General features: G+C 48.6%; 2 protein-coding genes across 3 annotated transcripts in view; both read right to left on the bottom strand.

The window, feature by feature from the left end:
• CC2D1B (coiled-coil and C2 domain containing 1B) overlaps window positions 1–7,299 on the bottom strand; it is a 65,193-nt gene extending 57,894 nt beyond the window's left edge. For both annotated transcript variants that reach the window (XM_040406922.1, XM_040406921.1), the window contains exons 1-3: window positions 6,971–7,299; window positions 2,444–2,573; window positions 518–656 (exon numbers count right to left, since the gene is read on the bottom strand). In XM_040406922.1, the coding sequence (XP_040262856.1) occupies window positions 518–656; window positions 2,444–2,512 (208 nt within the window). In that variant the 5' untranslated portion in view covers window positions 2,513–2,573; window positions 6,971–7,299. The remainder of the gene's footprint in view (window positions 1–517; window positions 657–2,443; window positions 2,574–6,970) is intronic.
• A 3,999-nt stretch (window positions 7,300–11,298) lies between these two features.
• The window catches only part of ORC1 (origin recognition complex subunit 1), a 57,324-nt gene continuing 45,360 nt past the window's right edge, over window positions 11,299–23,262 (bottom strand). Inside the window, exons 17-18 of the mRNA XM_040406920.1 lie at window positions 15,108–15,195; window positions 11,299–11,602 (exon numbers count right to left, since the gene is read on the bottom strand). Coding sequence (XP_040262854.1) covers window positions 11,408–11,602; window positions 15,108–15,195 — 283 coding nt within the window. The 3' untranslated portion in view covers window positions 11,299–11,407. The remainder of the gene's footprint in view (window positions 11,603–15,107; window positions 15,196–23,262) is intronic.

Genomic DNA, 23,262 nt, shown 5'->3' with positions numbered 1-23,262 from the left:
CAAAAGTCCTGACTAGTGGACCCCATTCACCAGATGTGACTAGCAGTGCGACATTTGTAATCTCAGTGTCGTGCACCCACAAGCCTCAATGTAACTCTAGCCTTAAAGGGGTTGTCTAACTCTTTACAAGTGGTGACCATCTGATCTGCGGGGGTCCAACACCTCGATGATTAGCTGTAGCATGGAGTGGATTGCTGCAGCACGACTCCTATTCACTTCAATGGGAGCCGCACTGCAGTAACCAGCTCCGTCTACTGCCAAAAGGACGGAGCTGTGTAGTACCAGTGTCAGAGCTACTGAAGAATAGGTGATCGGCAGGGTAAGCGGGGAGTCGGACCCCCACTGATTAGATAGTGATGGCCTATCCGGAGGACAGACCATGACTTGTAAAGGGTTGAGGAAACCTGTCAAGTCAAACATGGTGTCTGATCTGACAATACCTATAATCAAGATACGTCTGAGGCACAAGGTCCGGGGTACTTACACATCTTCACCAGCGTCTTCCCGGTTCACTCACCTTTTCCTTTAGGCTTGCCCTTGGGTGCAACCTTGGCACCAGTAAGTGCAGCCAATTCTGCCTCAAGATCTCCATCGTCTGGGTCATCTGGGATACCCATCATCATGTCCTCGGGGTTGAAGTCTACAAACAGCCCAAGCTGCACACCAGACACAACATATTATACATAGACTAAACACGCCAGCAGTGTAAAAGAACATAGCGGCATATACTTATATTACATATCATTCAACCATCCATCAGGCGGATAATGAAGGAATGCAGACATTGAATACAATTGTACCGTCCTCGTCAAACACCATGTTACAGTGGAAAGACGTGCACATCCGGCCATAAACTATAAAATGTAATAGATCTGTAAACCTATAAACTATAACTGATAAGGCATAGTTCACATCAGGATTTTGCATCGTATACCTCAGATGGAAGGCTTTGATGCATGCCAATGTATAGTCATACTGCTGCATACGTAGCCCATAAACTCCCATGTTAGGCCATACGATAAAGGTATATGGCAGGCTGTTTCGGCAGAGTTCGCCATATCTGGCATAGCCAGATAAGGCTGTTGAATGCACTCCTAACTTGGCATGCTGGAAACCCGCCGGATAGGGCAGTGCATGCACTGGTTTTTGTCAGGCCAAAATCTGTCGCTCATGTCGGAAACTGTCCGGTTCTTTGCTGGATCCAATTACAGTCAATGGTCTCCGGCAGTGAATGGCGGTAACCAGCTAGGCCGGATATGGAGAACTCCAGCACGCTGTTCCTCTGCCGACATAGTCTGCCAGATCAGTGAAACACACGTGTGAAAGTAGCCTTAAGGGTCCATTCACACATCCGCAATTCCGCTCCGCATTTTGGGGGACCCATTCATTTCTATGGGGCCGCATGATGTGCGGCCTGGATCCGGAATTATGGACCCGCACTTCCGGGTCTGCAATTCCGATCCCGAAAAAAATAGAACATGTCCTATTCTTGTCCGCAATAGCGGACAAGAATGGGCATATTCTATTAGTGCCGGCAATGTGCGGTCCGCAAAATGCGGAACGCACATTGGTGGTTTCCGTGTTTAGCGGATCCGCAAAACACACACGGATGTGTAAATGGCCCCCAATGCAGTATTTTTTCCACATGTCCCATGTACAGAAAAGCATAGTCTACTACAATATTCTATATGGCAACAAAATAAAAAAGTTCCCATTGTATATCAGCCCGGAGAATACTAAAAGGACAGTCTTTTGGTATCTACCAGGTGTACAGAGTCCTACAGGTATATTTGGCATCTACGCCAGGACCTAGCATATACAACAAATGGAGGGTTCAAAGTGATGTGAACAGAGCCTAGCGGTCAATGATGCGACAGGTTGGGAAAACTAAGCATTTGTATTAATTGCACTTTTTAGTTCTCCTGTGTGAGAACGTTTTTGTATGGAATTTAATGCAATAAAGCTTTAAAAAAAAAAAAAAAGAGAAATAAGGGTCTGCTTTTTTTTCTTCCAGAAACCGCGCCACCTCTGTCCGTGGTCTACAGTTCAGTTCCATTCACTTAAACTGGGATGAGCTGAGAGTGGCACAGTTTCAGTAAATAAAAAAAAAATAAAAAAAAAATATATATATATATATATATATATATATATATATATATATATATATTTTTTTTTATCCAATCCCTCCCCTTTCAGTAATGACCAGCACCGACGACGTCAGGAAGCTGCTGTGGACATCATTGTGTTGCATGGCGATTCCTGCTCAGATCTAAATAGGGAAGTATGGGATCTCGTTTCAGTTCTTCCACCCCCAAAACTAGATTACAGGGAACGGACTCTGCACCGAGTCACATGCACCGCATTTATAAAAGCAGCAATATGTCACACCGTCTTATACAACACACCGACCATGGCACACGCTGACCTCTCGACATCTCCTTACCTCCTTTGCCGCCGCTGCCCCTCTGCCCTTGGCTTGGGCATTCTTTTTGCCGGGTCTCCTGCCCAGCATTTCGGCTCATGGAAGCGCTTCTGCTGGTCCCAGTGTATGGATTACTGGCGATCGAGAGTCCCTGGAAATGGAACGAAAAATCATTCGATCGAAAAGGGAGGAGCATCAAAAACATCAGTGAAGATGGTGGGAAGGAGACACCTGCCCCTGGTGAGGAGCTTCAGTACCAACTACGGTTATAATAATCCTAACATATGCTGAATGTCAGATTAATCATCTCATGGCAAGGTCTGGAGGACGATGATGAAGAAGCCTTACTCATCGTTAATGACAGCCATTGCGCTCTTCAACGTCGTTCCAATATTCCACGGTCTGCGTCATACTCTCGCCCTCATCCAGACCATGACATCTCCGTAGGTGCCACTTAGACGCTTGGTAGAAAAGGTATCCAGGTGATGAACTAATCACAGGGAGTCCTGCTGCTGGAATCTCTGATGGAACATGCTCAATTTCCCTGCAGCGCCACCACAGGGCAAGTGAAGTATTACACAGCGTCCATTCAAATCAATGAGCTGCCTGTGTAATGCACGGACATGGCGGTTCCTCCAAAGCATAAGAAGCTCTCTGCTGGCGTTAATGCAGGATTTCACAACCAGGATTCCCCGGAGCTCTGAACACAGCGACCAAACCTGTCACTTTGACAACAGCGGAGACAAACCTGACTGTAGCAGTAAATGGAACAAATTACAGAAGATTTACCTGCCCCTACACCAAGCATCTGAGACGGAAATGGCATTAGGGGCTCCCGAAAAGTGCAAACATTTTTCAGAGTTTCTCTGCGGAAATAAGGACCGGTCATCAATAGCAAATTGGCGAGGGTCCGACCCCCAGGGCCCGTGGCAATGCGGCCTGGGACTGCGTGGTTTACCAAGTGCTGCGCCCTATATTTAGCAGTGTTTATGTCTGGTATTACAGTTCAGTCCCATTCACTAGAAAGAACGGAGCTGCAGTACCAGGCAAAGCCACCACAAAAAGAACAGCGCTGTACCCTGCAGACGATGAAAGGGTTGGGGAGCTTGCTGAAGGGGGTGATGGGAGTCAGAACCTCACCCATCTGATGGTCTATTCTAAGGCAAGACCATCAATATCAAAGTACCAGAAGCCCCCCTTAAAGGGGTTGTCTCCAAGGCACTTACTAATGTATTGTGATTGTCCATATTGCCTCCTTTGCTGGCTGGATTCATTTTTCCATCACATCATACACTGCTCGTTTCAAGAGTTACGACCACCCTGCAATCCATCAGCGGTGGTCGTGCTTGCACACTGTAGGAAAAAGCACCGGCCTCTATGAGCTCCCACGGTCCCGGCCGGCACTTTTTCTTTAGTAAGTGCCTTGCATTAAATTTCTCTACATAATAAATGGCATTAACCCTTACCCTAACCGAGGACTTTGTTTCCAGCCTGGGATACCAGAAGACTTGGCACTGGATGGTTCTAGGTCTGTACAAAAACAACTTTGTGACCTGGACCAGGAAGTGAGCAAAACGTGATCTCGGGGACAGGGTGACGTTCGTCCTGACTCATCAGACGGCTCATCGTGTGGATTTCTTAGATAGACTCTCACCTGCCCGGTTTAGGTGCCCGTGCACACTGGATAACTGCTGGCTAGAAGCGCAGGGCTGTATAATGTGATGGAAAAATGAATCCAGCCAGCAAAGGAAGCAATATGGACAATCACAAATACAGCTGTGAAAAATGAAAGGTGGAATCGGATTGGTTGCTATGGGCGACTAAACCAGTTCTTCTTTACACCAGTTTGATAAACCTCCCCCACAGTGTCTATCAGAGCACAGCCGCCTCCGCCGCGGGACAATATGACGACCATGTGAAATACGGAGGGGTCCACCGGGCAGATCTCCACTGAGCCCAAACCCCACCCTCTATAATAACCACATTCCCTAATGTCCTGTGGATAGTGGAGGCCTTCACTGTCCTACAACGGTATGTGACAGATGTAACCTGCGGAGTGTTCCTTTAACACGCAAACCGGCAATCTGTAAGCTCCCAATTAGCATCAAGGTACAGAGAGACGCCTTTAAAGGGGTTATCTGGGAATTTGATATTGACAGCCCGTCCTCAGGATAGGTCATGAATATCAGAATGGTGGGGGTCCAACTGCCGGGACCCTCAATAGCTGTTGGAAGAGTCTCCAGCGCTTAAAGGGGTCGTCTCACTTCAGCAAATGGCATTTATCATGGAGAGAAAGTTACTACAATACACTTACTAATGTATTGTAATTGTCCATATTGCCTCCTTTGCTGGCTGGATTCATTTTTCCATCACATTATACACTGCCCGTTTCCATGGTTACGACCGCCCTGTAATCCATATGCGGTGGCCGTGGTTGCACACTATAGAAAAAAGCACCAGCCTATGAGCGCTCCCTCGGTCCTTGCCACCAGAGAGGCCGACACTTTTTCCTATAGCGTGCAAGCACGACCACCGCATATGGATTGCAGGGTGGTCATAACCATGGAAACGAGCAGTGTATAATGTGATGGAAAAATAAATCCAGCCAGCAAAGGAGGCAATATGGGCAATCACGATACACTAGTAAGTGCCTTGTATTAACTTTCTCTACATGATAAATGCCACTTGCTGAAGTGAGACGACCCCTTTAAGCCTCTTCCTAGGCCCGTGGCGTCACATTCATCGGTCACATGGACTTGACGCAGCTCAGTCCCATTCAAATGAATGGGACTGAGCTGCAATACCAAGCACGGCCATTATCCGATGATGGGCGCTGTGCATGGCGAGATGGAAGGAGACCGCAACGCTCACGGAGCTCCAGTGAGCGCAGCAGCCTTTTCAAACAGCCGATCGATAGGGGGTCCCCCACTGATTGGATACGGATGACCTATCCTGGGGGATAGACCGCCAATATTAAATTGATGGACAAGCCCTTTAAAGTGTCTGATGGGGGAGGGGATCAGCAGACTTTACAGAAGAATCAGGGCACTACACTGAAGGACACCTGCACGACAATTTCCATGTGTGCGTGAGATACTAAAGACATTGACTTTACGGGAAAAACAATGTAAAAAAATATATAAAATAAAAGGGGAAGAATTTTTTTTTAAAAGGGGGAAAAAAAGCAAAACCTCACCAATCCTTCTCAAATATAGAAAATCACTGACTGAGACAGGCCACCAATGTGGCTAGTGACGGCTGAGCGGTCACACTGCCTGTGTGGAGAGTCCAGCGGGGACCCGGGAAGTGTAGGAACTGGGGCGGTGGGGAATTAGTATTGGTTTTTTTAACCTGTTCTTCCCCTTTATTCATTTTTTTTCTGGTCAGAGAATCCCTTTAAATGCTCTTTTTCCTTTGTTTCGGTGCACTACGATCAGTGATACATTCCTCCCAGAACCTATGTATCTCCGTCAGCAGCTTGGCGGGGCTCACACCTGCTGACGGGTTCCCTTTAAACTATGTCAGTATCACTTCTCTAACCAGTTCTGCGAAATTCCAATGTCCAGCACTATTCTACGCAATGGCCCCATTCACTCCAGTTGGGGCAGTGCTGCAGTCTCCGTGCTCAGCGGGTCACCAGTAGCACCTCTCTGCACAGCAAGGCAATTAAAGGGGGTCTCCAGGTTTACAAAAACATGGCTGCTTTCTACCAGAAAACCAGAGGCACGCCTGTCAACAGCGTACAGAAGTGAATGGGGCGCCGCACATGACCTGTGGATGGCGCTGTTTTTGGAAGAAAGCAGCCATGTTTTTGTAAACCTGGAGACCCCCTTTAATTGCCTTGCTGTGCAGAGAGGTGCTCCTGGTGACCCGCTGAGCACGGAGACTGCAGCACTGCCCCAACTGGCGTGAATGGGGCCATTGCGTAGAACAGCGCTGCGCAGGAAAATCTTAGAAGGAAATGCAGCTGTAAATCAGCGCCATGCCTCCCCCCTTTATTCTCAGGATTGTGATCCCAGAAGTCAGACCCCCGCCGATCATAAAGTGGTGGAGATGCGCCATCACTTGATAAGATGGAAATACCGGGTCACATGACAGATGGGTGACACCTCACCGTTGCGGCCTGTCATTGGCTGCAGTGGTCGAAACGGATGTCGACACGGTGAGACCCGGGGATCAGGTAAGTATGATTACCACCGCGGGTCCAGCCACACTAGGGGTGAACAACCCCTTTAAGATCAATGACCCACTGGTATTTAAAGGGATATTTTAAGTAGTAGTAGTAGTAGTCCTCCAAGTGGTGACAACCCCCGGGAGTTGTCATGTCAGCCGGAGAGACACCGATTTTACACAGGACAGTACAATCAATGTATGACAGCGGTCTACCGCCTGCGACTACAACTCCCAGCATGCCCTGACAGAGCATGGTGAGAATTGTGGTTTTGTAAGAGCTCAAAAGCCACAGCATAGAGAAGGCTGCGAATATAAAGAGTGTAACAGAATACATACATATACTGTAATACAATGTATAGAGTGGGGGGGACTCACCTGTCCGCGGGCACAGCCTGGATATTATACGGTTATTACAGACTGGGGGGGGGGGGGGGGGGCTCAGGCCAGCTGGCAGGGCTCACAGCCGGCGCCTGTCATGTGGGGCTCTGCTATACGATATACACACACTTCAGGGAGGTAAGCGCGGCGCTGACAGGGTTAATGACGGCGGGTTTCGGTCCGTGCGCTTCGTCTGGTGCCGGGGGAGAGGAGACTGGGGAGGGTGGAGGATACTGCCCGGGGGTGAGGGCTCCGGAGCCGGCGGAGGTGTCGGCAGGAGCGGGGGATGCTGGGAGGAGGACAATCCCGGAAGCAGGAGCCGCTGTCATACAGCACGTGATTGTCAGCGCTGGACGGAGGAGCTTTCCTTACGTCAGGAGCACGTGACCCACCACATGCCTGGAGGGAGGAGCCTACGTCAGTATGGGGGGGGGGGGGGGGGGGCTGGCGTGCTCGGAGACTGACAGCGGAGCTTGTGTCTCTATATACTGCAGTGTGCATGTAGCAGAGCTGTGTGTACTGTACATGTCCTGTAGTGTGCATGTAGCAGAGCTGTGTGTGTACTGTACATGTCCTGTAGTGTGCATGTAGCAGAGCTGTGTGTACTGTACATGTCCTGTAGTGTGCATGTAGCAGAGCTGTGTGTACTGTACATGTCCTGTAGTGTGCATGTAGCAGAGCTGTGTGTACTGTACATGTCCTGTAGTGTGCATGTAGCAGAGCTGTGTGTACTGTACATGTCCTGTAGTGTGCATGTAGCAGAGCTGTGTGTACTGTACATGTCCTGTAGTGTGCATGTAGCAGAGCTGTGTGTACTGTACATGTCCTGTAGTGTGCATGTAGCAGAGCCATGTACTGTACATGTCCTGTAGTGTGCATGTAGCAGAGCTGTGTGTACTGTACATGTCCTGTAGTGTGCATGTAGCAGAGCTGTGTGTACTGTACATGTCCTGTAGTGTGCATGTAGCAGAGCTGTGTACTGTACATGTCCTGTAGTGTGCATGTAGCAGAGCTGTGTGTACTGTACATGTCCTGTAGTGTGCATGTAGTAGAGCTGTGTGTGTACTGTACATGTCCTGTAGTGTGCATGTAGCAGAGCTGTGTGTACTGTACATGCCCTGTAGTGTGCATGTAGCAGGCTGTGTGTGTACTGTACATGTCCTGTAGTGTGCATGTAGCAGAGCTGTGTGTACTGTACATGTCCTGTAGTGTGCATGTAGCAGAGCTGTGTGTACTGTACATGTCCTGTAGTGTGCATGTAGCAGAGCTGTGTGTACTGTACATGTCCTGTAGTGTGCATGTAGCAGGCTGTGTGTGTACTGTACATGTCCTGTAGTGTGCATGTAGCAGAGCTGTGTGTGTACTGTACATGTCCTGTAGTGTGCATGTAGCAGAGCTGTGTGTACTGTACATGTCCTGTAGTGTGCATGTAGCAGGCTGTGTGTGTACTGTACATGTCCTGTAGTGTGCATGTAGCAGAGCTGTGTGTACTGTACATGTCCTGTAGTGTGCATGTAGCAGAGCTGTGTGTACTGTACATGTCCTGTAGTGTGCATGTAGCAGAGCTGTGTGTACTGTACATGTCCTGTAGTGTGCATGTAGCAGAGCTGTGTACTGTACATGTCCTGTAGTGTGCATGTAGCAGAGCTGTGTGTGTACTGTACATGTCCTGTAGTGTGCATGTAGCAGAGCTGTGTGTGTACTGTACATGTCCTGTAGTGTGCATGTAGCAGAGCTGTGTACTGTACATGTCCTGTAGTGTGCATGTAGCAGAGCTGTGTGTGTACTGTACATGTCCTGTAGTGTGCATGTAGCAGAGCTGTGTACTGTACATGTCCTGTAGTGTGCATGTAGCAGAGCTGTGTGTACTGTACATGTCTTAGTGTGCATGCAGTAGACCTTGTGCACATGTACACACAGCTCTGCTACATGTATTGCACTGTCCATGCAGCAGAGCTGTGTGTGTACACAGGCTCATCCTCTAGTTATCCAGTGCAAATAAAAAAAATAAAAAAAGACTTTATATAATACATGACAACCTCTTTGCTGCAGCTCTGCCTATTACAGCTCGGGGGTGGGTCCTTTCTGTTGCATCACTCTTCCCGGTGGCAGTTGAAGGATGAAACTGAGCATGTGCGTCCACCTCAGCAATGCTTCTATGGTGGAAAGAGAAATAGGGAAGCAGGTGGCGCTATACAGGTAGCTTCTACTGAATAACTCTGTGGCTTTACTAAATTTATTACATGCAAACGGAGAAGTATTCACATGAAGGAGCTGGTGGAATATTTTTTGTGGGATAACCCCGTTAAGTCTACCCTGTCACATTTACTATTTGACCAAGGCTAGAGCTAGATAGTAACTTGTGCAGTGCAGATTAGCGAGTCGTCCAGCGGTCCCGGGAGTGCGTGCAGTCACACATGGGACTCGGGTATCAAAATCTGCTTAGAAGTGCTGAGGTAATAAGAGCTGAACTCCACTGCAGGCAACAGCTCGGATACAGGAGTCTGACCGATACCGTTCTCTCCTGTTGACAGAGCCTAGACCTCAGTCAACGGTCAGGAGTAATTCTTGACCATTCCTCTTTACAGAACGGTTTCAGTTCAGCAATATTCTTGGGATGTCTGATGTGAATCGCTTTCTTGAGGTCACGCCACAGCATCTCAATCGGGTTGAGGTCAGGACTCTGACTGGGCCACTCCAGAAGGCGTATTTTCTTCTGTTTAAGCCATTCTGTTGTTGATTTACTTCTATGCTTTGGGTCGTTGTCCTGTTGCAACACCCATCTTCTGTTGAGCTTCAGCTGGTGGACAGATGGCCTTAAGTTCTCCTGCAAATTGTCTTGATAAACTTGAGAATTCATTTTTCCTTTGATGATAGCAATCCGTCCAGGCCCTGACGCAGCAAAGAAGCCCCAAACCATGATGCCCCCACCACCATACTTCATAGTTGGGATGAGGTTTTGAGGTTGGTGTGCTGTGCCTCTTTTTCTCCTCACATAGTGTTGTGTGTTTCTTCCAAACAACTCAACTTTGGTTTCATCTGTCCACAGAATATTTTGCCAGTACTGCTGTGGAACATCCAGGTGCTCTTGTGCAAACTGTAAACGTGCAGCAATGTTTTTTTTGGACAGCAGCGGCTTCCTCTGTGGTATCCTCCTATGAAATCCATTCTTGTTTAGTGTTTTACGTATCGTAGATTCGCTGACAGGGATGTTAGCATATGCCAGAGACTTTTGTAAGTCTTTAGCTGACACTCTAGGATTCTTCTTCACCTCATTGAGCAGTCTGCGCTGTGCTCTTGCAGTCATCTTTACAGGACGGACACTCCTAGGGAGAGTAGCCCCAGTGCTGAACTTTCTCCATTTATAGACAGTTGTCTTACCGTGGACTGATGAACAGCAAGGCTTTTGGAGACACTTTTATAACCCTTTCCAGCTTTATGGCAACGCTTCTTGTGAAAAGCAAACCCAGAACTGGTGTGTGTTTTTTATAGGGCAGGGCAGCTGTAACCAACACCTCCAATCTCATCTCATTGATTGGACTCCAGTTGGATGACACCTCACTCCAATTAGCTCTTGCAGATGTTATTAGTCTAGGGGTTCACATACTTTTTCCATCTGCACTGTGAATGTTTACATGGTGTGTTCAATAAAAACATGGTAACATTTAATTCTTTGTGTGTTATTAGTTTAAGCAGACTGTGATTGTCTATTGTTGTGACTTAGATGTAGATCAGATCACATTTTATGACCAATTTGTGCAGAAATCCATATCATTCCAAAGGGTTCACATACTTTTTCTTGCAACTGTACATTAGTAAGTGGCTTGTATTAACTTCCTCTACATGATAAATGCAACTTACTGAAGTCACACAACCCCTTTAAATACCAGGCTCTTACTAATGTATTGTGATTGTCCATATTGCCTCCTTTGCTGGCCGGATTAATTTTTCCATCACATTATATACTTCTCGTTTCCATGGTTATGACAACGGCTGCAGCGCAGATACAAGGTGGCCAGGATGGGAGCTGCTGCGCACGCGTGTCTATGTGCACTCAACGAGGCCGGAGCTGTAGTGTGCAAGCACGACCACCGCTGTTTGATTGCAGGGTGGTCCATTCTAAAGAAGGTCCCAGATGTAGGACCCGCACCTTTCAGACACTGCGGCATATCCTAGCAATATGCCCCCAGTGTACGAGATGGGCCAACCCAAGAGGATCTGTCAGATTAATAGGCTGCCCTACGTAAGGTCTGTACTACCATAAGAACTAAAATCAACACCGTAACTATAGACGGAAAAATCAATGTAAAAGAACAATTAAAAGACAGATACAAAACTTTATTAATAGCCCTAAAATTGGGTTACATATAACTCATTGATGTAAAACCATATATACATTATTAATGTTCAGCACGTTCGGTTTCTCTGACGTGGTCACTCCTCTCTGAGGGCATACATGATATCATCCTGGCTGACATTGATCCGCACTCGTAGATGCATGTCGTTCCTGCTGGATTCAACCAGGAGAAGACGAGAGGCTCCGAGTCTCAGGCAGACAGCCATGGTCTCCGACATGGAAGGAGGATGCATTCCTTCAATCCGGCATAGTACAACATACTGATGGTACACCTAGGAAAAAAAAAAGTCTGTTGTAAGCGCCCGTCCATACATGTACTGTCGAGTGGCATATACAGCGTATGATCTTACAGTGGAGTGTTGAGCACATAGGTCGGTACATAGGGACAGATTCCCTTTAAATATTCAGGGGGTCCATGTTGCAGACATAGAGAGATGACCCCGCACAGCTCTGGCAGAGGCAAATACTGTGGAGTTGTCTGATCTTTTACACAAAGTCCTAAATCCTACAATAGTGCTGCACTCGTTGTATAGAATCTCACAACCATTGATTTCAACAAAACGTGGTATACACATCCCTTGCTACTTGGAAAGAAATCTTGTGGGGGTCTCAGCTCTCTAGGACATACCGTTCCTGAGATATTCCCAAAAAATGACCTGCATTAGCCAATACAAGCCTGCAAGTCTTTCTCTTTATATCCCAACTGCCATACACACGATCACATGACCCTTATCAGCCAATAGAAGCTCGCAGGTCCTTAGTCTCCACATACACACAGTTTTACTGCACGTTTCCACAACAACCCAGCCATTTTTCTTCACTGCTGGAGGTCAGCTTCAGGCTAGGGCTGCACGACGACATAGGGCACAACTACACTGCTACATCTTGGATGGATTTTTTAGCATGTCACAGTGCGGCACCATAGCCTATCATTATAAAAATTGTTGACAAAATTCGCACGACATGTCGTTGTGTAGCCCTAGCATTGAAGGGGTGGGCACTGTGGAGGTCACTGTTAAGGGGGCAGGCTGCTGTGGAGGTCACTGTTAAGGGGGCAGGCTGCTGTGGAGGTCACTGTTAAGGGGGCAGGCTGCTGTGGAGGTCACTGTTAAGGGGGCAGGCTGCTGCAGAGGTCACTGTTAAGGGGGCAGGGGCCACTATTAAAGGGGCAACTGCTGTGAAGGTCACTGTTAAGGCAGTGGGGTACTGTGAAGTTCACTGTTAAGGGGGCGGGCTGCTGTGGAGGTCCCATTTTAAAGTGGCAGGGCAATGTGGGAGGGGGAAGTCAGGGCTGAGGGACAGTGGAGTTCACTGTTAAAGGGGTGGGGTGCTGTAGATGTCACTGTTATGGGGATACTGTCTATCTTTTAATGAGACACACAATCATTAAATGAAATATACCCGCGCAAGGCCGGGTCCTTCTGCTAGTTATTAAATAAAATATCTACCAACTTTAGGCTGGTTTCAGATATCCGTATTACAGGGGCATTCCAGATGCTGCATTAGGCCCCATTTACACAACACTATTTCTGGTCTGCATCCGATAAACATTTTTGCAGATCACACGTGAACCCATTTATTTCTATGGGGCTGCAAAAAATGTGGACACCGCACAGATGTCATCCACGTGCTGAGTGCATCTGTGCAGCCATGCCACAAATGATAGAGCACGTCCTATACTTGTCTACTTTGAGGACAAGAATAGGTTGTTTGACAACCGGGCCTGCAGAAAGTGCAACATTCCCACAACCTGTATTGGTATTTTGCAGATCCGCAGTTTGTAGACCGCAAATACATATGGTCGTGTGCATGTAGCCTTACAGATTTAACACCTGCATTTTATTGTCTTTATTAGGGTTCGTTCACACAACCGGATCCGCAATACACAGGCACCGTTCTGTTGTCATTCCGCATCATGGATGCGGATCCATTCATTTCAATGGGTCCGCAAATCCGGAGATGCGGAACGGAAGCACGGAACACCATGGAGTGCATTCTGGGGTTCCGTGCCTCCGTACCGCAAAAAGATAGAACATGCTCTTTTTGCGGAACGGAGGGATCGCTGACCCATTCAAGCGAATGGGTCTGCGATCCCCATGCGCCTGCACCAACGGTTGTGTGAACGAGCCCTTAAAGGGAGTTGCCCAGGATTTTCTTAAACTTCACACGAGCAGGGAAACACATAGAATAAATAAAATAACCAGTACTCACCAGTTATACCCCCTTGTTGTCCAGCGATGACATCACATACATCAGTCATGTGACTGCAGAAAATTACTGACCTCACTGGTGATGTTTGCATGTACAACACGTGACTGCTGAGGCCAGTGATTAGCGGCAGCTCTCATGTGAACCCGGTATACAGAACATAATTGCTGCAGGACCTGTGCGGTTTTAACGGGTGAGTTTTAAAAAAAAAAATTAGATAGATATATCTCTATCTATCTATCTATCTATCTATCTATCTATCTATCTATCTATCTATCTATCTATAGTACAGACCAAAAGTTTGGACACACCTTCTTATTCAAAGAGTTTTCTTTATTTTCATGACTATGAAGGCATCAAAACTATGAATTAACACATGTGGAATTATATACATAACAAACAAGTGTGAAACAACTGAAAATATGTCATATTCTAGGTTCTTCAAAGTAGCCACCTTTTGCTTTTATTACTGCTTTGCACACTCTTGGCATTCTCTTGATGAGCTTCAAGAGGTAGTCCCCTGAAATGGTCTTCCAACAGTCTTGAAGGAGTTCCCAGAGATGCTTAGCACTTGTTGGTCCTTTTGCCTTCACTCTGCGGTCCAGCTCACCCCAAACCATCTCGATTGGGTTCAGGTCCGGTGACTGTGGAGGCCAGGTCATCTGGCGCAGCACCCCATCACTCTCCTTCATGGTCAAATAGCCCTTACTTTCAAAGTTTTCCCAATTTTTCGGCTGACTGACTGACCTTCATTTCTTAAAGTAATGATGGCCACTCGTTTTTCTTTACTTAGCTGCTTTTTTCTTGCCATAATACAAATTCTAACAGTCTATTCAGTAGGACTATCAGCTGTGTATCCACCTGACTTCTCCTCAACGCCACTGATGGTCCCAACCCCATTTATAAGGCAAGAAATCCCACTTATTAAACCTGACAGGGCACACCTGTGAAGTGAAAACCATTTCAGGGGACTACCCCTTGAAGCTCATCAAGAGAATGCAAAGAGTGTGCAAAGCAGTAAATCAAAGCAAAAGGTGGCTACTTTGAAGAACCTAGAATATGACATATTTTCAGTTGTTTCACACTTGTTTGTTATGTATATAATTCCACATGTGTTAATTCATAGTTTTGATGCCTTCATAGTCATGAAAATAAAGAAAACTCTTTGAATGAGAAGGTGTGTCCAAACTTTTGGTCTGTACTGTATATGTATATATATATATATATATATATATATATATATATATATATATATATATATATATACACACACACACACATATACATATACACGCACACCTTTTCCTGCTTGTATGCAAATTTCAGAAATTCTTTCCAGATTTTCAGGACGCAGTACCTGGATCCCCACCGTTCTACCGCATCTCTGGCTATTTAGGGGACTATGCCACTGTAATATGTTGTGGCACAAAAGGTGCCAAGGGACAGCAAGCATAGTGAGTGTCTCGGGCTCCATGCGCTGCTGTTCAGGCTCTGCGCATCTAGCTCTGCCATTTGAATAAGACTGTTTACAGCAACTGCAAGTTATTCCAGTACAAACAAATATGTTACCTGTTGGAAAGTAGCTTCTTCGAGTCCAGATCTTCTAAACTCTGCAATGACCGCTTTTAGGAATGCTTGCTCCTGCACAGAGGCGCTCCTGGGAGAAACATTCAGACCGGGTCATTGTATCTTGTGCATGGACTACTTTAATATTTAATGTCAGTGAAAAGAACGGTAAGGCTTTTAACATATTTTAAAAAAAATTGGGTTAATATGAATGTTAAATTAAATGCATTTCCCCACCATGACAGTTGATCACATAGGATATTGCCATCACTTTTTGATTGGCGAGTCTGACTAGCAGGACACCCATAATCGTGATACTTAACAATGGGGTCATATCGCCAGGATCTCCGAGACCCGCACCCACACAGAGAACGGAACGGGGAAAGATGATGGAGGGCCCACTACGCATGTTCAGCCACCCTCCATTCATTTCTATGGGACCACCGAAAATAGCCGAGCAGTGGCCCCATAGAAATTAATGGGAGTGGTGGCCGCGCAAGCAGTGTGCTCCCATTAATTTATATGGGGAGAGCACCTGGCGGTGGCTGGAATCCGGGGTTCTCCAGTCACCGCTCGCAGTGTAGGTGCAGGTCACAGAGGTGGGATCTGCACCTATCAGACAATGGGGGCATAGCCTAGCGATATGTCCCCATTGTATATGATGGGCCAACCCCTTTGATCAGTGGAGCTCCTTCTCAGAGGAGCCTTCATCACCTCGCTGTACAGGGGAAGAAGTGCAACAGTCCCATTCACTTGGTGGTTTCTTCATTCTAGTGATTCACAGGGATACCAGAGGTCGGACCCTCACCGATCATAAGGTGATAGCCTAATGATAAGCCATCAATTCTCAAGGTGGGGCGGAATGACTCAGGGACTTACATTTACAAAGGTTACTTTAGGAAAAAGGTATTTCTCGCTCCTATCATTGGGGGACACAGAAGACCATGACTATAGCTGCTGCCACTAGGAGGCGACACTAAGCAAGAAAAGTGTTAGCTCCTCCTCTCAGCTATACCCCTCCTGCAGACACTGAGCTAATCAGTTTTAGCTTAGTGTCCGTAGGAGGCAGACATTTTTTGTCTAGGTCTCCCAAAGTTTTTTCCTTTTTGTTTTATTTTTCCGGTTCAGGCTGCGGGTGGGCTCTCACCACCTGTTTTTCCCACACTTGAGGGGGATGACCAGTGGGTCCTCAAGTCCGCTGCTCATTCCCCACCTCTGGAAGACAAGGAGAAACAGCCGATCTCAAATCCTGTTACCGATGTAGTCCCCCAAGGGGCAGCAGCAAACTAAGGAAGGTGACACTGCTGGAATCAGGGTGGGCAGAAACAGTCTGGGTAAGTATATTACCTACCTCCCACCCCCCATACCTAAGCCCCCCCCCCTTCTCCTGTGCTCTCCTATGTTGTTTCTCCTAGACCATGGCCCCTGTATCTGGTGACTCACCGCCTCGGTCCCACCTCCGGTCCCCGGCCCCATCCACGCCCTGCGAGCCAGTCCCGGCGGTCGCATGTCTCCTTGGGCGGCCGCCGCTTTTCTACTCGGGGCATCGGTACCCACGCTCCTGGCCTCCTTGTTTCCCTGTGCACTCCGCTCCCTCCCTACATTGCTGCCCCAACTGCAAGTTCTTCCGGTCGGCCCCGCCTGTACTCGAGGCCCCGGCTCTGCAGCATACTAGGCAGCATCTCCCAGCGTGTTTCAGGGGCGGGATCTGTATTTTCAGAGCGTGAGAATTTCACGCCCATGCCTTCGCCCCCGCTAGCTGCCTAATTAGCTCCGCCCCTGCCTTCTGCTTAACCCCTTCCTTGCCTCAGTACTACTGTGCTGAGGAAAGTGCTTACTGGGCTCTCTGCTGAGGCTTACAGTGCTGGTCATTAGTACAGACTGATGTCGGTTCAGTTCCCCTAGCTCTGTTTTGTAAGAATTGTGCTGTATGTAAAAAAAAAACAAAAAAAAAAAAACCCCACTAGATTTATATATTATTAACCCTTGAAGCTATCTGGTCCTTCTGAACCTAGTTCCCACGCCATTCTGTAGGCAGAATTTCTTTACCCTACCGCTGGATACATACGTCCTATACCGTAAGCTATCCCCTGGCACTACCGCTGGATAACGCACTCCCTGTAGCTCACCCTCCTTCTATAGGCGGAGTAGTTACACTACCACTGAATTCCGTGAGAACAGTCACATTCCCTTCCCTCCTTAGGTGGAATATGTGAGCTCACCACTGGATCCTGTACATCCTGTAGCATTAACCTCCTTCCATACGCGGAGTAATAGCACTACCACTGGATACCGTACATCCTGTAGCATTACTCTCCTTCCATAGGCGGAGTAATAGCACTACCACTGGATACCGTACAGCCTGTAGCATTACTCTCCTTCCATAGGTTGAGTAGTTGCCCTTGCACTGGATACCGTACAGCCTGTAGCGATAACCTCCTTCCTAGGCGGTGTACTTGCTCTACCACGGGATACTGTACAGCCCATTGCATTATCCTCCTTCCATAGGCAGCGTAATAGCACTACCACTGAATACTGTACAGCCCCTGCCATTACCCTCCTTCCGTAGAAGTAATTGCACCCCCACTGGGGTCTGTACGGCCTGTAGCATTGCCCTTCTTTCTTAGGCGGAGTAATTGTCCTTCCACTGGGTACCGTACGGCCCGTAGCATTATCCTCTTTCCATGGGCAGAGTAATCTTCTATCGGCGGAGTGTTTACATCCCGTTGGTTTCTATACGTCCGGTAGCATTGCCCTCTTTCCATAGGCAGAATATTTACACCACAACTGGATAATGTACATCCGGTAGCGTTACCCTCCTTCCAGAGGCGGCGTAGTTGCTCTACCACTGGATCCTATGCTTCCAGTAGCATTACCCTCCTTCCGTAGTGGGAGTATTTTCACTAACTCTGGGTATTGTACATTCTGTAGCATTATCCTCCTTCTATAGAGTAATTGCACTATCACCGGATCCTTGACAGACTGTTGCATTACCCTCCTTCCTTAGGCGGAGTATTGCACTTCCACCATATACCATACGTCTTGTTGCATTAACCCCTCTATTACCAGTGAAAACTGTTCCTCCTATTACATCAGTCTTTCTTGGGTGGAGTAATTGCTTCAACATTGTCTACCACGACTAGGGATGTCCCGATACCATTTTTTTTTTTTTAAGACCAATACTTTTATTTAAGTACTCACCGATACCAATTATGGTGTGGTAATGTTTTTACAGCAAATTTAATTTAGTCATAGGGGAGATTTATCAAACCTTGTACAAAGAAACAGCGGCGCAGTTGCTGATAGCAATGAAAAAAATTAAAGCTGGAATTTGGTTGCTATGGACAACTGCTTTACTTTTCCTTTGTACAAGGGTTAATGAATTAATAAATAGGCATATAACAGTTTCCCAACCAATGTGCCTCCAGCAGGCATGCTGGAAGGTTAGTTTCGCAACAGCTGGAGGCACACTGGTTGGGAATCACTATTATATGCCCATTCCCCCCCATCTTATTTCATATTCACTGTTTGAACATTAAGTGGAGAGAAATTAATGGAATTTCTCCTCCATTTCATGCAACATACCCACCTGGCCTGCTGTAATCCTTCTCATGCGGATGCACCAGAATACTGGAAGGAAGTGGCTTTAACTTCCTCCCAGTGCTAGGCACCCGCATGGGACTTGGGAGCCACCGCACAGAAGTCCCGCCCCCACGCCGATCAGCTGGGACACGCTGCTGTCCCCACCGCTCATCATCTGGGACACAGGACCCGCCGCTGTACGGCCATCAGGTATCGGTGACATTTGCACCAGTACAAGAACTCGTGCAAATGTCCGGTATCGATACTTATATCAGTATCAGGACATCCCTAACCACGACTACTCTCATTTGTTCCTTGTTGCATGGCATCCCGTTCTATGGGTAGCCTATTGGCTAGACACGGTACCTACAATCACCTTATCCCCCGTCATAGGTGGTATTTTGGCACTACTGCTGGATACTGTGACTGCTTCACACTACCCCCTTCATCAGGTAGTCTTTTTGGATTGGTGTCTGGCGCCTACAGGGCAGCCTCTGTCTTCCAGGTCGGCTCTAACAGGCCGTTGGTATACCTCATACCTTTCCTCGTGCCTGGAGTCCCTGTGAGGTGCAATCTCATTTGGTGGATTGTCATTGGCACGCCCGGCGTCCACACTCCCTCTGTAGGTGGAACGTCTGCTCTGATTGCCAGTTTTCTTCCTTCTCAGGTGGAGTGTTGCTTTAGCACCAATTCTTCGTGGCTATTGCGGTTGTCCTCATTTTCAGGTGAAGCCTCTCCTCTGACCCTAGACGCCATAGTTGTTGCTATCGCCTCCCCCCTGTGAGGCAGTCTTTGCGCTGCCCATAGATATTCTGGCTACTCCGGTTCCGTGGCTACTGCTGTGTGACCCCTTCCCAGGGGGAATTTTTGCGTTCATCCTAGCCGCATGAACGGGAGACACTACATTTATGTTTTTCTCCTCATCCCTGCTGTGTAGTATTCTGGCGGTATCTACACAGCATTCCTCCTCCTTGGCATGGTGCCTTCTCGCCAGTTGTAGTTGTGATCGTGTCTACATTTCCTTCCTCCACAGGGGGCATTTTGCTTATGTTCTGCCATGACACGCTGCAGCTGAGGGGTTTGCTCACTTCTGCTGGGCCTTAGTACGTTTTCTGTACCTGGTATGACCTACCGATTTCTATAGCGCTGGCTTAGCGCCTTGTTCCCTTTACATGTACGGCATTGGCTCTACAATCTACTACGGTGACAGCATCAGCATTCCCTCCTTGTGGAGTTTGGGTATGCACTTATTCAGTTTGCATATGTGAGCGGTCGTACTGCCCTTGTTGTCACCGCTAGGTGCTGGTTTTCTACTAAGCCGCATCGGCTGCTTCTACTTCTCCCCTTCCGCAGGCCGAGTAGTTGCGCTCCCCCACATACTGTTTCTGCCTGCTCGGCCAGTGTTCATAGCCATTGAGTTCTCGTATGCCTCTTTCTGCTGTGGTGTGCCTGCGCGGGTGGTGCTGGTTCTGTTACCAGTTTTTTTTCTGGGGCTTTGTGGCGTTCAGGGTCCACACTTCCTTCCTGGCGCAGTATTTTTCTTATCTCTGGTTCCTGTCTGCAGCTTCAGATTAGTTCTGCCAGTTCAGGCCGCCTTCCATGGAGTATCAGACGGCTTCTCTCTTCTCTGGTTCCTTTAAGGTCCTCTTCTATGCGAGTCTGCTTACCACATTGGTGTATTCCTGGGAGAACATTCTTATGACAAAACCCCCTTGGCCTTAGGTCTGAAGTGGATGTTTTTTAACCCTTGAGGACACTCTTTCCCCGTCAGGTTACTCCTCAATTTTTTTTTTGGGCAGTTTTGGGTCGGTACCACTGCCTTGTTCCCTTTGGGTTTCTCACAAAAGGCAAGAAAGGCCTTTCAGGTACGATAGTATATCCGGGAGGAAACTGGTTTTCTGGCCTTGATCATGGTCTTCACCACAGAGTCTGAGAAGCCCCTCTTCTTCAGGATGGCGGTCTCAACAGCCACGCCGTTAAACAAAGTGACCGTAAATTCTGGTGGAAGAGCAGTCCTTGAGACAGTAGGTCCTCCCTGAGAGGAAGAGGCCACGGAACATCTGCCAGCATCCGAGTGACGTCCGAGAACCAGGCGCAGCTAGGCCAATCGGGGGCGATGAGAATGGTCAGAATCCCTTCCGACGTGATTTTGCGAAGGACCTTCGGTAGTAGAGGCAGAGGTGGAAAGACAAAGGAGGGGGAAGCCCTGCCACGGAGACACCAGCGCGTCCACCCCGTACGCCTCCGGATCCCGAGCACGGGTCAGGAACCTTGTTGTTGAGCCTGGACGCCATCAGGTCGACGTCCGGGCGGCCCCACCGGCGACAGATGTCCACGAAAACGTCCAGATTTAAGGACCACTCTCCTGGATCCACTGTGTTGCGGCTGAGAAAGTCTGCCTTCCAATTGTCGACCCCTGGGATGTACACTGCCAACAGTACTGGAACATGAGTGTCCGCCCACTGGAGGATCCTTTCCGCCTCCTGCATCACCATCCGGCTGCGGGTCCCACGCTGGTGGTTGACGTAAGCCACGGCTGTGGCATTGTCCGACTGGACCCTTACCGGGTGACCTGCCAGGAGAGGAGTCCAATGAGAAAGGGAGAGGAAAATTGCTCTGAACACCAGCACATTGATCGGAAGGCCGACCAAACCCCCTGCACCGTCCGGGCCTGGAGAACACCACCCCAACCCAGGAGGCTGGCGTCGGTGGTGACGACTGTCCAGGAGATCAGAAGAAAGGACCTCCCTGAAATCAGGTTTTAGGAGGACAGCCACCACTGGAGTTCCACCCGAACCAGAGGAGGCAGACGGACCCGAGAGTCCAGACTGCGCGATGTCCTGTCCCAAAAGGACAGAATCGCCCGCTGTAGAGGCAGAGTGTGAAACTGGGCAAAGGGGACGGCCTCGAAGGAGGCCACCATCAGCCCCAGAACCCTCATGCACTCCCGGATCGAGAGGCTTCGGGAGCGCAGTAGGAGAGATACCAACTCCTGAATTCGAGAGGATTTGGAATCCGGAAGGAATATCAGAGCTGCCGTGGTGTCCAGAACCATCCCTAGGAAGGTCACCCTCTGTGAGGGGTGAAGAGATGACTTCTGGACATTGATCAGCCAGCCAAACTTCTCCAGAGTCTGAACAGTGATTCGGACGCTGTCCCTGGCCTGGGGAAGGGAGGAAGGCTTTATCAGTATGTCGCCCAGGTAGGGCAATAGAGATATGCCCCTGGTACGGAGGAGCGCCAAGATCTTTGTGAATACCCGAGGGGCCGTAGCCAGCCCAAAGGGAAGGGCGACAAACTGGTAATGCTGCCCGCCGACAGCAAAGCACAGAAACCTGTGGTGAGATTCTGCTATAGGGACATGCAAATAGGCGTCTTGTATGTCCACCGACGCTAGGAATTCACCTGGAAGAAAAGAAGCAATAACGGATCAGAGGGATTCCATCTGTAACCTCCGGACCCGCAGAGACCTGTTTAACAGCTTCAGGTCCAGAACAGGACGCACCGATGCCTCCTTCTTTGGCACCACCAATAGGTTGGAGTAGAAACCTGCGCCTTGCTCCTCCAGGGGGACAGGAACAATCACTCCCCTGTCCAAAAGGGAAGAGACCGCCTGCAAAAGAGCCGAGGCCCGGACCGGGTCCCCCGGAACCAGAGAAGAAAGAAACGCTCCGGAGGCCTGGAAGCGAATTCTATTTTGTAACCAGATGTTACAATTTCCAGGGTCCAGGCGTCCTGGATGTGAGCTCTCCAAACCTGTTGAAAGGAGAGCAATCAGCCCCCCACCGTAAGAGGTGGGGGCGCCCCTTCAGGCAGAGGACTGCTTGGGAGCCGCAGAGCGGGCTGATTGTGGCCGCGGGCGCCAGGAAGGCTGGGGCTTAAAGGCAGGCATCTTATGGGAGTCCTGAGACATCTGGAGGACAAAGTTTAAGGTGTCCGCAGAGGCATCCTGCTCCGCTAGGTCCTGATGGTGGCGCTGCAACCATACGGAAAGCGCTCTGGATACCCAGGTCGAGGAGAAAGCAGGCCGCAGTGAAGATGGCTTTGGACAGAGAATCCAAACGCCTGTCAACTGCATCCCGTAGAGACGAACCGTCCAAGACAGGTATGGCCGTATTCTTAGCCAATCTGGCCACCGGCGGGTCGACCTTAGGAGGAGAAGATCACTGCTGCACATTTTCTGCCGGAAATGGATAAAGGTATCCATACGTTTCGTGGCAGAAAACCGGTGATTAGGGCGGTCCCAGGCCTTAGAGAGGACCTTGTCGAACTTGCCATGTATGGGGAATACAACCGTTTGTGGTTTCCTAGAGTGGAAAAGAGGGAATTCCTGGCTACCAGCGGAAGGAGATTCCCCCTGGATATCAAAAGTATCCCGGACCGCCACAACCAAGTCTGCCACCATAGTGGACAGCTTGGGCGAGGGTTTGTGTCCTCGTCAGAACTGGATCTTTCCCCTTCCGATCTATGGTCCCTGCGAGGAGGGGAAGTGTCTGAACGGGCCTCCAGGCGAGGAGGGGAAGCAGAATCATCCGAGGAAGGATGCTGCTGTGTACGCTGCCACTTAGCGGCCGAG

Source organism: Bufo bufo, chromosome 9, assembly GCF_905171765.1.
Source record: "Bufo bufo chromosome 9, aBufBuf1.1, whole genome shotgun sequence".
Lineage (NCBI taxonomy): Eukaryota > Metazoa > Chordata > Amphibia > Anura > Bufonidae > Bufo > Bufo bufo.
Note: the sequence above shows the minus strand (reverse complement) of the source record. Positions and strands in the feature narration are given on the sequence as shown.